Raw genomic sequence first — 16700 nt, 5'->3', positions numbered from 1 at the left:
CACTCAGCTGAAGCCAGCTGACCTTGCAGAGCCTTGCCTGGTAGGGAAGAGAGGGAGGCCTCTGGCCAGCAGTCCTGAGGAACGGAATCCTGAGTTTGGAAGTGGCTCTGCCCCTGGGTGATGCCTTGACTGTGGCCTTGTGTGAGGTCTTAAGCTTGAGGATCCAGCTAAGCCTTGCTTAGATTCCTGATTCACAAAAACTGTGAGATAAACGTTTGTTGTTCTCAACCACTCAACTGTGGGGTAATTTGTTAGGCAGCAATAGATAACTAGTGCAGCGTCAAAACAGGAATTCAGAGAAGGCCAATGCTGTATTGTTTCAGTGAAATCTTGCAGACAGGGGAAGGAAGGACCAATGCACTGTGGTTAACTTGTGCTTTAGAATGGCAGCATAGAAAAATTGGGAAGAAACACCGGAGATCTTGAAGATGAAATCTAGGTGATAAGTCTGAACTTTTGGTGCCGCTTCCAGAGGAGATATCAGAAACACAAGGTGTAGAAGTTGATAATTGCATGGCCACTGAAATTGCTCAAGAAGCTATTGCTGTCTTATGGCCCCTTGTTACACAAAGCTGATCTCGAATAGAGCCACACTTTTTGGTTTAAATACCATGCTAACTATAGGGGAAGGATGTGAGATCTACCAAAAACATAGTAATGTGCTTTTAGAGGCTCCTTTCTTTGTCTTCAGGTCTGGTTTAGAGTATGTCTTTTAGGTGTCCTCTATATGTTCTTTTCTTCCACAAATACGTATTGAACACAATGTATGCTTGGCGCTATTTTAGGCACTGAGGATTCAACAGAGAAATTCTCACCCTCTTGAAACTTACATTCTAATGGGGAAAGATAGTAAACAAAGTAAATAGACAAAAATAAAATACATCTTATAATAATAAACATAAAAAGTATACGGCTTAGTAATTAAGTACTATGTAATTAAGTACTTTTTTCAAGGAAAAAGGCAAGGAAGACAGATGGGGAAGGTGTGGTGAGTTCTGGCTTCCTCGCCTGTCCTCACCATCTGCCTGTAACCTGCTGTGTGTCTCCTGCTGCACTGTGTCCATCCTGATCTGATTCCAGCTCTACCAGACAAACACCAGTGTCTCTGTGGTCCCTTCTCCCTCTGTATGCTCCGTCTTCGTTCTGGCTTTCATGCCTTTTCAAAAGGCTGGTCTTCAAGGCTTTCCCATGAAGCCTTCTCTGACAGCTCCAGCCTCTACCAATTCCTCCATCTTCTGGGGATCTGAGGGGAGCCTTCCAGCCACCCCCAAAGGAAACAAAACAAAACAAAATACAACCCGTCATCTTTTTGTTTCTTTTATTTTCAGGTTAATAGTTGATTAATTTTTGTTTCAGACGAGTTTGTTGTTACCCTCCCTCATTAGAATTCCAGGTCTTGAAGTTTGGCTTGTTTGTTTTCACATATACATGAAAGCTGCAAGCAAAGCACTCTTGACAGTAGGTTCCTAGAATGAAATATAAAAGATGAAAGATATGCTCCCTGTCTTCGGAGAATTTAAAATATACTTGGGGAGATAAAATGCTCTCCCTGAGGTGAGAAGACAGTGGGAAGACAGCCTATATACATCAAACACTTCATGACATGGTATAGCCAGTGGCTCTTGGATCTTTTTTGGCTTGCACCCACAATGAGAGATGGACTTTACATTATGACTTAGTATAAATGTGCGCGCGTTGTGTGTGCACTAAATTTTACAAAATAATGTGTTTTACATTCAATACTTAATTTCTGTATGTAATGAATTCTGATATTTTGTATTGTTTGAGTTTTCAAAAATTGCTAATAGAAACCCTCTGAACTGATTTTACAACCTGCCAAGGGAGTATGTCCCATAGTGTGGAAAACATCAGTGTAGCCGGGTGGTGAGCACAAGGAGGTGGGAAGTAAGAGAGAATAGAGTAGTTGAGCATAGGGAAGCCTGTCTTGAAAAAGACTATACTCTGTCTCTCTCTTGAAAGGAGCTCCCTGTTTAGATCACTGGGACCCAGGACAGCGTTGACACTGAGTTGGGACAACAGTACAAGCAAAGAAGGCATGGAGGTTGGAGTAAGCAGCCAGTTCAGCGTCACTGAGATCCGAATTCTCATCATTTATGAGACTGCTTCTATAGATTATGAAAATAATGTAATTGAAGGCCTGGAAAGAGATTTTGAGGGTACATATTTGAGAAAAATATTAATATGCATAACTGAGAATAGCCTAATGGGAGAGCAGATCTATGGCATTTAGTAATCTATATTATTTGAATTAGTATTCCATAATGCTCAAAGGAAACCTGTGGGCACAGGAGAGGCTATTTCTAGAAGATGAAACTGACGCATGGAGCTAACACACACTGTTCAGGTATTCCCACTCGCAGGGACTTTAGCAGATCAGGCTAATTCTAGCCCAGATGACTTAGTTGACTCCAAGAGTTCAGAAAACAGGCACAAATGTCAAGCAAAAAAACAAATAAAACTAGAGCACTGAGACAATGATCACTTGTTCCACTGCAGCCCTGAAGGTTAGCTTGCCCTTTTCTCAAGGGTGTGAATTGTTTACCTTTGATGATCTTGATCTGTTGCTGTGTTTTATTAATTTTGCAAAGACCTAGGTGATGGAGACCTTGGGCAGAGCTCTAATTTTTCTGAAGTTTATTTCAGAGCACATGAGTTCATCAGAGAAACTGAAGGAAGAGAAGCCAGGTGTGGATTACAGAGCACAGTGGCATCCTCCATTTCCCAGAACTCTTCACAGTCCCTTCTGGAAGCATCTGTGGGGAGGGCTTTGGGTCATCATCCATCTTTTGCTCTTTAGGTAGGTTCTCTCTCTGGCTCCTTCAGAAACGGTGCGGGAAAGGGAAAGATAAAAGGGCCAGGATTCCTGTGAAATTCCACGTCGTACGGAAGTAGGAAATGGAGTCTTTTAACCTCACCTGAATTTTCTTTCTAACATCTTGTTTTTAGCACATCTTTTTTTGGTAGCAATAAAATTGGAACTATAACTTCTGCATCGGATTTGACTAAGGATGAAAACAGATGATCAAGGTTGAGCATGGAAGAAGTGGCCCAACTTCTCCTTCCTCCTTTCATTTTGTTTCACTTTGAATGAGGAGGTGGCTCACACAATTAACAAGAACAGCAGCGGCTGGACGTGTGTGTGCTTTGAGCCAATTAGGATATTTTTGTGGGAAAGCTTCCAATTCCTAAGTCTCAGTTATGTGGAGGTAGAGCGCAGCCAGTGTAAAGGTCTGTCGGCAGGGCACACGCACGATTATTCTGATCCAATATGGCATGGCAACAAATTGCTTATTCAAGAAAATAATCACCTCAATTTTCTTGTACTCTAACACAAAGCTTCTTCATTCTCACCACTTTCAAAAAAAAAACAAGAAGAAAAAAGAAAAGCCAAAGCCCAGGTCACCAAAATATTTTGAGATCTCTCAGTCGGCTCTAGTGAGCGATATCAGTAATGAAATTAAGCGCTGTCAGAAAGGGCCGAGTTAACCCATCTTCCTCCGCAGCTGCACGGTCCTCCCTCCGAAGTTCCCATTTAATTAACTACCATCATCATTTCCTCCAGTTTCCAAAATTTCTTGATTTCTCTCTCCCCTTCACCTCACATCCAAGTGGCCATGAAATCCTGCTGCACCTGCCTTCAAAACATTTATTTATTTATTCAGGTATTTGTCATGCACTTATTAAACACCTACTGTGTACCATGCACTCTGCTAAGCACCAAGGATACAATGAGGACTGTGACCGACACAGTTTCTGCCATCACAGAGCTGATGGTCTACTGGGGACTGGACAAGAGACAAGTAAACAGGCAATTTCAATACCGTGTGAGCAAGCTGTTGTGGTAGGGAAGGTACAGGGAGCATGTGAGGACGACGAGTCTAGCTCTGGGCTGTCAGAGACGACTTCCTAGAGAACTGATGACTTAGCTGAGACTTTAAGGTTCAGAAACATGTAGCCAGAAGAAGAGCGTTAGGCATCCTCCATGCAACACATGGTTACTGAACACCTACTGTGGCTCGGGCCTTCGGCGCGGCTCTGCAGCTGGCCGGAAAGATAGTGTCAGTCCTTGCTCTCCCAGTGCTTAGAGGGTGTCGGGGTGGGGGAGAAACAAATGACATGCAGGGACAAAATGTCTATCTATCTGTCCATCCATCCAATATAACAAATAGGAGAGAACTAAAAGGTTCACCACTTTCCTACCGAAAAGTCCAACCAGCACTCGCTCCGGAACATCCAGGCTCCCCCGTGGCTGGGCCCTCCGCTACGAACGCGGAGCTCCCGATCAGAAGCCCCCACTAGGTGGGCACGCGAAGGGCGCCCTTCTCTGCTGTTCCGTCTGTTTCTGCTTCACGACGCAGCCACAGAGCCTCTACTGAACAGCTGCGTTAGTTAGGAAGACCGTAAAGTGTCAGCTAACAGATTTCCTCCGTAGTTCATGGGAAAAGAAGCTAATTTCAACATGCAGCAGTAGTAAGCTAGCTGTTCCCTGAGGCGCCCAGGGCAGGTACGATCTCCCGCAGCCGCGGGGGACCACGCGCGCCGGCACCACGAGGTGACGGGCGGGCGGCGCTGGCGACAGCTGCTCCGGGGCGCGTCGCGCGGCGGCCTCCTGAGGAAGAGCGCGTCCGAGCCGGCCGGGCGGCGGGAGGAGCGGGTTAGCAAAGAGGCAGAAGACATGGGCTCCACAAAGCAACGCTGCTGACACTGAAATCGAGAGAGGCAGAACGGCGCTGCAGGAAAGAGAGCGCACAACACGCCCTGCGGCGCGGCCGCCCTCAGCCGCCAACCCGGCCGCCGTCCCGGCCGCCACTGCCGCGGCGCCGCCCATACATGGGACCAGGCGCCGCGAGGGCCGCTTCCGGTGGGGACGCCGCTTCCGGCGAGGCGCCGCGGCGTCACTCGAGGCGCCGCGTGACGTCACGCGCGGGCCGGCGGCCGCGAGGGCAGCGGTGGGCGCGGCCAGGCCGGGCGCCCGCGCCGCCGGGCGGGGCCGAGCGAGTCTGCGGAGCCGAATCAAAACAAGCCGCGCCCGCCGCCCGCGGCGGCCCGCCCGCCCGCCCGCCCGCGAGCCTCGGGCCGCGGCCGCACGGCGGGGCGCCGCGCCATGCCCAACCCCCGGAGCGGCAAGGGCGGCCGCAAGAACAAGCGCGCCAACAGCAGCGGGGACGAGCAGGAGAATGGGGCCGCGGCCCTTGCGGCGGGCGGCGTGGCGGCGGGTGGCGCGGCGGCGGCGGGAGCGCCGGGCCCCGGGGGAGCCGGCGGCCCAGGGGCCGCGAGCTCGGGCGCCGCCCACCCCGCCCACGCCGCGGGGGCCGCGGCAGCGGGCGACGCCAGGAACGGTGAGGCGGGCTGCGCGGCGGGGCGGGGGCGGCCGAGGGGGACGGGCCGGGGCCCTGCTCCTGCGCTCCTCTCGCGCCGGCCTTCCTTCCCCGGCGGGGAGGGCTCTCCGGTCCGATGCCACAGGTGGCGTGCTTCCTGTGGGGCGCGCGCGCGTGTCTGTAGGGGGAGTGAGACTGTGTGTGTGGAGGGAGTGTGTGTGTGTTGTGGGGGAAGAATGTGTGTTGTAGGGGGAGCGTGTGTGTATAGGTGGAGTGTGTGTTGTAGGGGGAGCGTGTGTGTATAGGTGGAGTGTGTGTTGTAGGGGGAGTGTGTGTGTGTAGGCGGAGTGTGTGTTGTAGAGGGAGTGTGTGTGTAGAGGGAGTGAGTGTTGTAGAGGCAGTGTATGTGTAGGGGGAGTGTGTGTAGGCGGAGTGTGTATACGTAGAGGGAGCGTGTGTGTGTAGAGGGAGTGAGTGTTGTAGGGGGAGTGTGTGTGTGGGGGACTGTGTGTGTTGTAGGGGGAGTGTGTGTGTGTGTAGGGGGAATGAGTGTACGGGGAGAATGTGTGTATGTAGGGGGAGTGTGTGTGTGTTTAGGGGGAGAATATGTGGTGTAGGGGGAGTGAGTGTGTGTAGGTGGAGTGTGTGTTTGGGGGGGAGTGTGTGTGTAGACGGGGTGTGTGTGTAGGGTGTAGGGGGAGAATGTGTGGTAGCGGGAGTGTGTGTGTGTAGGGGGAGTGCTCTTGAATTCTCTTGCTTGCTGGAGGAAGGAAGAGAATCTGAACTTGACTTCCGTTCTCAGCCTGGAGGGAAAAAAATCGTGCCCTATACAATTCTGCCTCATGTCTTCAGAAGGAAGCCCAGTAATCTTAGGCGGTGCGTGGATGCACCTTTGGAGGGGGCACTCAGGGAACAGTGACCATGTGACAGATGGCCAGTGTCATTGCAGAGACATGTTTTCACTCTAGGGTGCTGGGCAAACACTTTTTGCTTCCTTGGGCAGTTTTTCAGGGAAGTGAATATAGGTATATTTTAATGAAGGGAGTTTAGGATCTTATATCTGGCTTTTAACTTATGGCTTTCATCTTTTTTTTGAGGAAGATTGGCCCTGAGCTAACATCTGCCACCAATCCTCCTCTTTTTGCTGAGCAAGACTGGCCCTGAGCTAGCATCGGTGCCCATCTTTCTCTACTTTATATGTGGGACGCCTGCCACAGCATGGCTTGTCAAGCGGTGTGTAGGTCCGACCTGGGATCCAAATCGGTGAACCCCGGGCCACCGAAGCAAAACGTGTGAACTTAACTCCTGGGCCACAGGGCTGGCCCCAGCTTTCAGCTTTTGAAGCGCCCCTCCCCCCCATTTTTTTTTGAAAGATTGGTACCTGAGCTAACAACTGTTGCCAATGTTTTTTTTCCCTGCTTTTTCTCCCCAAGTTTCTCCAGTACATAGTTGTATATTTTAATTGTGGGTCCTTCTAGTTGTGCTATGTGGGACCCCGCCTCACTGTGGCCTGATGAGTGGTGCCATGTCCGTGCCCAGGCCCTGGACTGGTGAAACCCTGGGCCGTTGAAGTGGAGCGTGTGAACCCAACCACTTGGCCAAGGGCCCAGCCCCCAAAGCCCATTTTTTATTGTATACCAGTCAGTTCCTAAACAGGGCACCTGTGCTGGGAAGAACCCCACAGTGCTCTGGGCGCAGGAGACTGAAGTGTAGCCTGTTACAACCGTGGGTCCCTTTGGCTGTCTCTCTGCAATACTGAAATCAAAGATTTTTTTTTTCCAGGAACAAATTTATCCCATTTGCGAATGATAGTACAACTTTTGGCCAGACTGTCTTCTCCAAGTTCTTCTGTTTTCCCAGCTCTAAACTTCGTTTTGGTTTTGATGTGGCAGAGGGAAAGGAAGACAGACTTGTGGGGGCCAGCCCCGTGGCCAAGTGGTTAAGTTTGTGCGCTCTGCTTAGGTGGCCCAGGGTTTCCCCAGTTCGAATCCTGGGCGCAGACATGGCACTGCTCATTAGGCCATGCTGAGGCGGCGTCCCATATGCTACAGTTGGAAGGACCCACAACTAAAAAATACACAGCTGTGTACCAGGGGGCTTTGGGAGAAAAAGGAAAAAAGTAAAATCTAAAAAAAAAAAAAAAAAAAAGACTCCTGGCTCAGCCATTTAGAGCTTTGTCATCTTGGGAAGGTCAGTCTTTCTGAGCCTCAATTTCCTTGCCTATGAAATTGAAAAAAAGAATTGTGCTGATTTTTATTAGCCCCCCAATAGGGTTATTGTGAGGCTCAGTGTGTCCTTTCCCTGCCTAGTGCCCAGTTGTTGTTTTAAAGGCTTAGTACATTTGTAATAAGCTTAGTAAAGTTCCTCAAGAAAAGTAAGTGATCAGTGAATCATTCATTCACTCTAAAAATACTAAGCACTTAACAGTGTTGCAGGGACTGTATTGAGTTTTAAAGGATGCTGCGTAGTCAGGAGAGCACATCATGGTCCTCAGGAAGCTTGAATTCTTGTTCTGGTGGTGGTTTTGGCTTACCCTGCTGTCTTTTGTGTGTCTGGAAGCTTCAAGTTGTCTGTCTGATTTTCTTCTTTCTCCAAAGGATTAGACCACTTTAAGGTGGCATGAGGAAATTTTTTCTTAGGCTGGTGGTATCCCTTTGTTCGTAAACATCAACCTGGTTATGATGTCCCTACTATTCCTCTCCTCTGAAGTGGCAATCAGGTATATTTAGCAGTTCTGTATGTATCTGTGTGAAACTATGTATTTCTGATTTGAAGCTTGTTTTGTTAAATGAATGGGAGGCGGGGGAGGAAGAATTGGCCAAACATTGCTGTGATCAGGGTTCGAGGAGGTACAAACTTCTGTTAGAGCAGTGAGCTGAATTTGATGATACAAAGTCTTGGTTCTGACATAGTGTGAAGTTTCAGTGAATGATCCACCTCAATATCAAGAACCTGTCACTGCAGTTGATAACTGAACATGGATGCTGAAGCCTCCTGTGTGCAATATTGGTAAATAAGGAAGTAACACATGCTTTTACCCCCCCTGCCCTTTAAAGCTGTGCTTTATACTGTCAGGGTGGGAGAGGTGGCATTGGTAACTTTGTAAAAGAAGAGGCAATAGATATGTGCAAACTCTTAGAATCAACTGATAACCAATTACTTTGAAATTTTAAAATGACATTAATTGGACCATTATAGTATTTTTAAGTATATTTCAATTTTTTACTTAGCTGTGACATTAGATTTTGCGATTATAAATATTACAAGTCAAACATCATTCCAAGGATGTAGTAAATCTACATTCTACTAAACTTTTAAATGGTTGGTTCTCACTGTTCAAGTCAGTTGTGATCTCCATCTGCAGGCATGCACACTTAATCACTTCACTTAAAGTTAGTAGTATTTGTGGTTGTTTGGAATTTGTAGAATGGTTTTAGAACTACAATGGTCTTATAGTTCTTGGGCAGTGTGGCCACGAGGGCAGGGTACTGTTAGTTCTTAGTTGCTTGCTGTTTGTCAATAGGTGTCAATAACTACTCATTCTATAACAGAAGATTGCCGCTAGGGAGAACTTGGGGAAGCTATGGTATGGTTGTAGTTGAAGAAATTGAACTAGTTGTAGTTGTGCATCTTGGGTAGGTTAAATATTAATTCTAAGGACTTTGTACTCCTAGTAAGAAATTTATTAGTACTTTTTTAGATACTAGTTTATGAAGTTTTCTGCAGGGATTGGAGTGAAAGATGGGGAAGCACCATCCTCCTCCTACATAGTAAACATCTGTCTGCACACGTTGTAGCATTTTGTTTGCAGGTGGACAGGATTTGCTAACCAGTATTGTTAGGGTCTAGTAATGCAGTATATTATAACTGTGTAGTCTCATTCTGGAATTCTGGTTCCATTAGGCCACTGCTTTTTTTGCTTAAGGCTTAAAAATATCTGAACCTTTCTTCATAGTGTCTAGTTTTTAATGGGCCTAAATCCCAAGTCCTTTCAGAAATTCCTGTTTTATGGGTGACTATGTTTCACCACTCTGCTCCTTCTTCATTGCCACCGGAATCCCTGGCCCCGAGTCTCCTTTAGTTTATTCAACAACTCTTTGTCGTAGGCAGAGTTAGTTTACAGAATGATTGGCTTTGCGTTTGGTAGACCTAGATTCACGTGCTGGCTCTTCAAATTACTTGCCATATGACCTTGGGCAAGTCGCTTGACTTCTCTGAGCTTCAGTTGCTGCATATTTAGAATGGGATTGTAGTACCTACCCATATATATGTCGTAAGATACCTGTCTGTAGCCTGACTTGTAATATGAACTTACTAAGTGTTAGCTATTTGTCTTAGATTCTGGAAATAGGCTTTGAGACAGACGTTGATGTACAGGAGGTGTCCTGGCATCAGTACTAGTGGGGGTGAGGGAAGCAGGATTGGGCAGAGGGAGGAACTGGCTGTGATGCAGTTGTAGCTGAGAGTGCTACAGCTGAGACGGCCCTGAAGAGTTATCTCACCTGGAGGCAGGGTCTTTAACCTGCCCCCCCCCACCCCCGCCCCCCGACTGTTCATATGAACATGGGCTGGACATACCAGGAAAACGGTGTGACCCAGGGGGTGGCATCTCTTAGCTGGAGAAGCTCTGTGGAGAGGGACTCGGCTGAAAGCCTTCGCCTCCGCGTGGAGGGGAGCTGTTCCTCTGGCATTGTGGTTTCTTCATTAGACTCCTGCTACGTTCATCGAACTGCAGGTGTGGGCTCAGTGGTTTTCTCTAACGACTCAGTAGGCTTCGTGGACCAGGCTGGCAGCTAACCACCATTGTAGCTTTGTCTTGATGGGAAAATGTGTTCTGAGTTCCATACATCTGTTTACAAATAGATTTTTGGAGTGTCACCTATTCCCTATAAACAAGATTCGTATTTTTCAACATGCTTGGGCCACCGAACACACTTTCTATAACCCCAGGTTTATAGTATACTTTAAGTAGTTTCTCTTTTTAGGTGTTTACTTAAATTCTTACTACATTTAAATTACCTGTATTCATTGGAAGGAATATGAAGTGTGTTTATCTGCTGTTTATTTTCAAATCAAGGAATATTTATTGGGGATTTAAGGTATGTAGAGCCCTGTTGTCATCATGGAAGACATTTTCTTGCCTTATCTAGAAGTTACTTTTGTCAGGCCTTAAAAATATCTGCTACTTGTGGACCTTGTCTTTTGAAATCAGCCTTTGTGATGGGGATTGATAGAGTTGTTGCCAATTCCCTCAGAGATTCCCCGTGTGCACTTTGTATATTACAGTCAAACTACGCTCTGCTCACGCTGTTTCATGCACAGTCCTTACGCTTTCTTCACTTGTTAGAGGACCTGAGCTAAAATTCTGGAAACTAAACCTTCAATGTCAGCTCTTCTGTAAGTCTGAAAATGTATGTCATTTTGTACCAAATTGAAAACAGGAGCTAAAACTGGGAAAACTCTTGGCAGCTTAACCCTCCTATGACTTTACTTCAGGCTTTTAGCTGTGAGCAATTTAAAGAACTAGAAGGTATTGGAAGGAAGACTTTAGGAAAAAGAAATCTGTCCTGATTTTGATCACCAGCTCTTTGGCATTTTTAAGGGATATATTTAATTAAAAATATTTTTTCTTTATCAGTAATAAAATAGGCATTGTGGGAAAAAAATCTTTTTAAAATCAAGAAAATAGGCAAAGTTCTCTTTGCCTTTCTAGTCAAACACATAATCCCATCACTTAGGTCACCATTGTTAGCATTTTGAAATACAGTATATTCTTGGAGCCTTTTAAGGTGTTTTCTTACAAACTTTTAAAAGTATGTATACAGTTTTTGGAAAAAGAGGATCGTGTATTTTATAATCTGCTTTTCACATGTGCATTGTTTTATGGACATTTTACCAGAGCAGTAAATATGCAGATGCATTACCATTTTTAATGATTGCATAGCCTGCCATCATATGTCTGCATCTTGCATAATTTGATCATTCTGCAAAAAGATCTGTTTGGTCCTTAGGTTCTTATTAATGCATCTCTGGGCATTATCCAGTTACTTCCTTAGGATAAATTCTTACCTGTGGACTTGCTGTGTCAAGGGATATGTGTATTTTTGGCTTTTGAGACATGCTGACAGACTGCCCTATAGGAAAGGAGGTGTGCCAGTGAGACCCTGCTGTGATTGGAGGGCTCTTCACAGTGGCCTTGCCAGTCCCTAGTGATGTTGTTTGAAAAGTGTGCTTGAGAATCGCTGGTACCCCATGTCTCATCAGTAGGAGGGCCCTGTTTGGATTGAGAGCCTGGAGCAGACGCTGCCACACTTAAGGGAACTTTGCATTCCTGCACTTATTTCTACTGGGGACCTCTGTGATCTTTAGTGATTTGGTGGCTAACAAGGATTCAACAAAGTACCTGATAATGGTGAATGGTATTTTAGCAACCGGTGATAGTGAAGATGAAAGCATTGGCCTTTGAAATTCTGTCTGCACCATTATTCTACTCTTAAGAATTAAGGCCTAGAATTTTTAGAGTTTTAGTCAAAAAGCTTGAGGTTTGAACAGAACTGGGTATAAACCTGGGCACCATAACTTACTAGCAAAGTGACTTTGGGGGCAAGTTATTTAACCTTTCTCAGCCTCCTGTTTTCTAGATGCAGCCCTTTGGAGTGTGTTCAAAGATTAAGAAAAACATATGTGAAAGATCTTGGCACAGTGCCTGGCAGATATGGGTACCATCCACAGTAGCTTTGTGATTTGTTCCACCTTATCCAATTACAAAACTTGTTACACCATTATGCTGTTGAGAACAGACACTGAGACAATAAGATGGTGGGCAAGGGTCTGTGAGTATTAATATGGAAAAAGATCACTGTCATACAGCTTTTTATTCAAGCACTGATTTGTTACAATGATCTTTCCTCATTGTCTCTCTCTGACTATAGTTTAAATCACATGATTTAGCAAAAAATGAGAAAAAGAGAAAGTAAAAAGTAAAGTGTGACAACTGTTACATCTTCCTGCCTTCATTCATTTCTCCATCTCCTATGTGTTGAGTGCCTGCTGTTTGTCAGGCACTCTGTTAGGTTCTGGAATTACACAGACAAAAGAATTGGGCCCAAGGGGCTTATGGTCTAGTTGGGAGCCTTTCTAGAAACAAGTGCAAGTAGGTTATTACCTGTTGTACACGAGGGCAGCTATGAAAGAAAGAGCAGGAGATGTGAGGTGGTAAAAGGTTGGATTAAATTTGGGGATTGGATTTGAAGATCTGGGGAAGTCAAATAAGCATGGGGGGATGAAGAGTAGCTGAAAGGAGGTGAGGAGCTCAGGGTGTTCTCTGGGGAGCAGCCAGGGCTTCATATTACTGAAAATTGAACAAAGACCCTCCGTTGCCCAGGCAGCAGCTAGAAGGGTTGTACTAGCTCATTCGTTCATTTGTTTGCTTATTTGTTATTTTGTACATCTATGCACTCATCCATCTACTCAGTGTTTATTATGTGCTTACTGCCTTCTATGGCTGGAAGTAGTGTTGGACTCTACGTAGAGGCATCGGAATCTACACCCTCACAGGCTCGTGGTGAAGCTCTCAGACAGAGACATGGAAACACCAGGAGCAATGATCATGTGCTGTGGATGCCTGGTGGGAAAAGTGATTTGTTTCCTGGAGGAGGGGACTTTTGAGCTGAGTCCTGCAGGAAGAGAAGCAGTTAGCTCTGAAAGCAGAGGAAGGCTGTTTCAAGCAGTGGGAGGTGGGAAACAGCCTTGAGTTCTGGTGGCTGCCAGGAGTTTGTGGCTGGTTTGAGATACAGTGCAAGGACTCAAGGCTGGAAAGGGAGTGGAGCCAGACAGTCAAATCTAGATGTTTTGTAGCCAATGCAGAACCATCCCTGAGGTTTGTAAGCTGGGACCTGCTCAGCCAAACCTGCAAAAGGGGATAATCACAGGTTATTGACAAGCTTGTGAAATTATCGTATATTTTCACAGAATCAGTATCTTTTGGCAGTTTTTCTATAGATACAGCTAGTCAACATCCAGCCTGCCATGGACCCTCAGTTGTGATTTTTCGATAGGGCATTGGGCACACTGCACATGCTGCTTTCCTGTGCATCAGGATGTTAGTGTCGCGGTGCCCAAGCCTGCTGTGTGGAGAGTCTGTCTTAATTGTGGGCACAGCATCCCTGTGCTTCCGAGCCATGGGAGGTGAGCTAATTGAGGTTAACAGAGAACCAAACGCCAAGGGAGGGGCCATCCGAGCAGAAGGGTTTTCTCTGAGGGAGGGGCCGTCCCTGTGGTTTGCTTTCATACGTTGGTACAAAGTATGTATCTCTCTGCCAGGTTGAACTAATTATCTTGGTTTGTCATTTTATTTTTATCATCCTCAAATCAGTTTTTAAAACAGTAAACTCTGGTGAGGGGTGTGTCATTGTTTTGTACAAAGTGACTGTGTGTGTTTTAATTCTGTCTATTTCAGAAAGCTGCCAGTTCTCAGTGGTTGGTGAAATAGCAACTTGCTTTATTTAATCAACATGGTGTTTTATCTTGATTGTACTTGAGAGGTTTTTATAAACTGGCAAAAAGTGAGTAGCATTTCTAATACTTAAAAATTATTCTGATTTATCAAAAGTATAAAAGGAAAACAAATTATTTCTGCTAAATTAGGAGGATTATGCTTGAAAACAGTGTAAGAGAAGCAAGAAGGATATTTAGAAGTTTAAAGGAAAATGAGAAAAGTGGAAGACTTGAAGAGGAAGTGTGAAGTGTTGATCAGATAATTCCTTAGACTGGAGTTAATAAGAATGTCAGTGTGGTTCTCATATGCACTTATAATACAGTGTATTTCATAGATTTAAATTGTCAGGGAGGGAAGCTTTTCCTCTACACTCGTAACTTCAGTATTAGGGGCCTGCAAATTAAACTGATAAAAGATAAGCAAGAGAAAAGACAGATTTAATCACAGAAAAAATGTGACTCAAAGGGGAGGTTAGAATTTGTGGCATAGATACCATTTTACTAGAGGAGGAAGGGAGAAAGGTACTTAAAGGAAAACAACTTTTTTGGAAGATAAATGAGCCCTTAGAGAATAGATGGGAGAAACGATAGTTTAGTGACAATACCTGTTTAGGTGTGGTGTGGAGACTTATCTTTGCTGGTGAGAGTCGGTCTTCCCTGGTTCCTCCTGGGGAGGGGATTTGTGACAATTGAGTTCTTTTGAGAGGCTCTGCTTTTAGGCAGATAAGAGATTTCATGAACTCAGATGCCTTCAGCTCAAAATAATTTTAAGGCCACAGTGGCATATCCTGGACCCCTTCAAAATATGTTGCAGATCAAATCACATCACCCCATAATAGCAATTACAGATAGTCAGTTGGCAAAAGACAGTGTCATAATTCAGGTTTTCTGTTTTTCATTTTATTGGTAATTTATTAGAAATAGATGGCCTTAAGGCATATATCTTTATAAAACTGATAAAGTGGATGAATTTAGGCAAAAGTTAGCAGGGGATCAAATTGATCGTATAAGTAAGGGAGATATTTGCCAAATTTAAAATGTATATTTTTCCCTGGAGGTAAGCGTAAGTTTGGTGATACTTTAGATCATGTCTCTTCAAGTTATAAAAGCATCTCAGGAGAGTCTTTGGACACTAGTGTTGAAACTGAATCACAAACTCTATTTTGGGTTTCTAAATGAGCACTCCTGAATGTAAGGATTATCTCAGTATAACATTTAGTAGAATTCTATTCAAACAAAACATTATTAAAGTGACACACTATTTGTTACACCTGGCAAAGCTCACTGTCTGGGCAGAAGTGGAAACTGGAGAGTGTACAGAGTCAAGTTGTGGCTGTTTTTGATTGGCAGCAGGTGAGTCTGTAATCTGAGAGTCTGGGCCTGGGGTGGTTTGTGACCCTTGTTAATGGACAGACACTGTGCTGCCAGAAGCCATGGAGGGAGCCTGGCGTTGAGAAACAGAAAGCGCCCTTCAGTGGTGGAGGGAGAAACCTGCATGTCTGACCCATGGGGCAGCTCCAAGAATTCTTCCAGACGGTTTCCCCCTCCTCAGACTTGCTCCTGCTGGGCATACTTACGTGTTGCACAAAGGTTAGCCTTGGGATGATGCAGCTCAACTGCATCAGGCATTTAGTTTTAGAAGTGCAAGTGATGCCTTGCAGCAAAAGTAAATTAGGTAAGGCTCCTGGTAGGTGTGTTGGGACTGCAGAACTCATAGAATCCACAGAAAGGAGAAGCATCCCTTCCCAGAGACGGGAGCCAGTGATAGCGCAGCTGCCCTTTATTGAGTGCTCACCAGGAGCCAGGTGTGACACCCAGCAGTCCACAGTCTGCATTTGAGGATGAGGACAGTGAGCTCCAGAGATGGCCTCCTTCCCTTTTTGCAGAAAAGGCACTCTTGGGTTAGGGAGATGCCACAGTTAAGTCCTGCTTGCTGTTGGGTCCATCTTGACCAACACACACACGTACGTAATGAACAAGTTTTTAAGTAGAGGACTTAAATTCAGTATAAAAACATCAAGGAAGCAATAGAGCCATTTAAATTACTTCTCAACGGCCTCATGCTTATCATTGTGGTACTTGAACTGGAATTAAGTTTGTCAGACAGGAAAACATTTGACCAAGGAGCACTTCGCTCACGCGTTGTAAACTCAGTTGATCTGACTCCTCCTCATGACAGGACTTCCTGGTCTTGGAGCTGTGGAGACTACACATCTGAAGTGGCGCTGCCTATTCTGGGGGGACCACAGTTCGTGACTGAGCTGTGATCATCTTTAGCTGAAGTCCTAGAAATGGAGTTGCGGCCACAGGCACTTGGTTCTGAGGCTCTGATGTGTGTCCAGACTGCTCTCCAGGGGGGTTCCCGGCTCCCGCTTGCAGCGCCACCCTGCCCGCAGCATGCTCAGTCCTGTCACTCCTCAGTGTGCTTGAGAGCCGCTTTCAGTTCTGCCAATCAGATAGATGAGAAATCACAGCTCATTGTTATTTTTGTTTGCATTTGTTGGATTGTCAGTGAGTGAATGTCTTTTCATGTGTATTCATGTGTGTATTGGTCATTTTATATTTTTTTTCCTATTTGTGCTTTTTGTCCATTTTACTAATAGGATATTTGTGTTCTTATTGATTTACACAAAGTCTTTGTATATTCAGGATACTTTTTTTTTTTTGAGGAAGATTGTTGCTGAGCTAACATCTGTGCCAATCTTCCTCTATTTTGTGTGTGGGATGCAGCCTCAGCATGGCCTGATGAGCAGTGTATAGATCCGCGCCCAGGATCTGAACCCACAAACCCCGGGCCAGGGCTGCCAAAGTGGAGCACATGAACTTAACTGCTACACCACTGGGCCAGCCCCTATTCAGGATACG

At 45.5% G+C, this 16700-nt stretch overlaps 1 protein-coding gene and 1 long non-coding RNA gene across 3 annotated transcripts in view; one reads left to right on the top strand and one right to left on the bottom strand.

Annotated features, from left to right (window-relative positions):
- Window positions 1–1515: 1515 nt before the first annotated feature.
- Window positions 1516–4863, bottom strand: LOC139080805 (uncharacterized). The gene is made up of 2 exons (XR_011535601.1): window positions 4222–4863; window positions 1516–3656 (listed from the first exon to the last, which is right to left on the bottom strand). It is a non-coding gene; the product is annotated as an uncharacterized lncRNA (long non-coding RNA).
- Window positions 4864–5023: 160 nt separating this feature from the next.
- HECA (hdc homolog, cell cycle regulator) overlaps window positions 5024–16700 on the top strand; it is a 43842-nt gene continuing 32165 nt past the window's right edge. The window contains exon 1 of one of the 2 annotated variants that reach the window (XM_070603171.1): window positions 5024–5360. In XM_070603171.1, the coding sequence (XP_070459272.1) occupies window positions 5126–5360 (235 nt within the window). In that variant the 5' untranslated portion in view covers window positions 5024–5125. The remainder of the gene's footprint in view (window positions 5361–16700) is intronic. The other variant, XM_070603168.1, reaches the window with a different exon arrangement.

Source organism: Equus przewalskii, chromosome 32, assembly GCF_037783145.1.
Source record: "Equus przewalskii isolate Varuska chromosome 32, EquPr2, whole genome shotgun sequence".
Lineage (NCBI taxonomy): Eukaryota > Metazoa > Chordata > Mammalia > Perissodactyla > Equidae > Equus > Equus przewalskii.
Note: the sequence above shows the minus strand (reverse complement) of the source record. Positions and strands in the feature narration are given on the sequence as shown.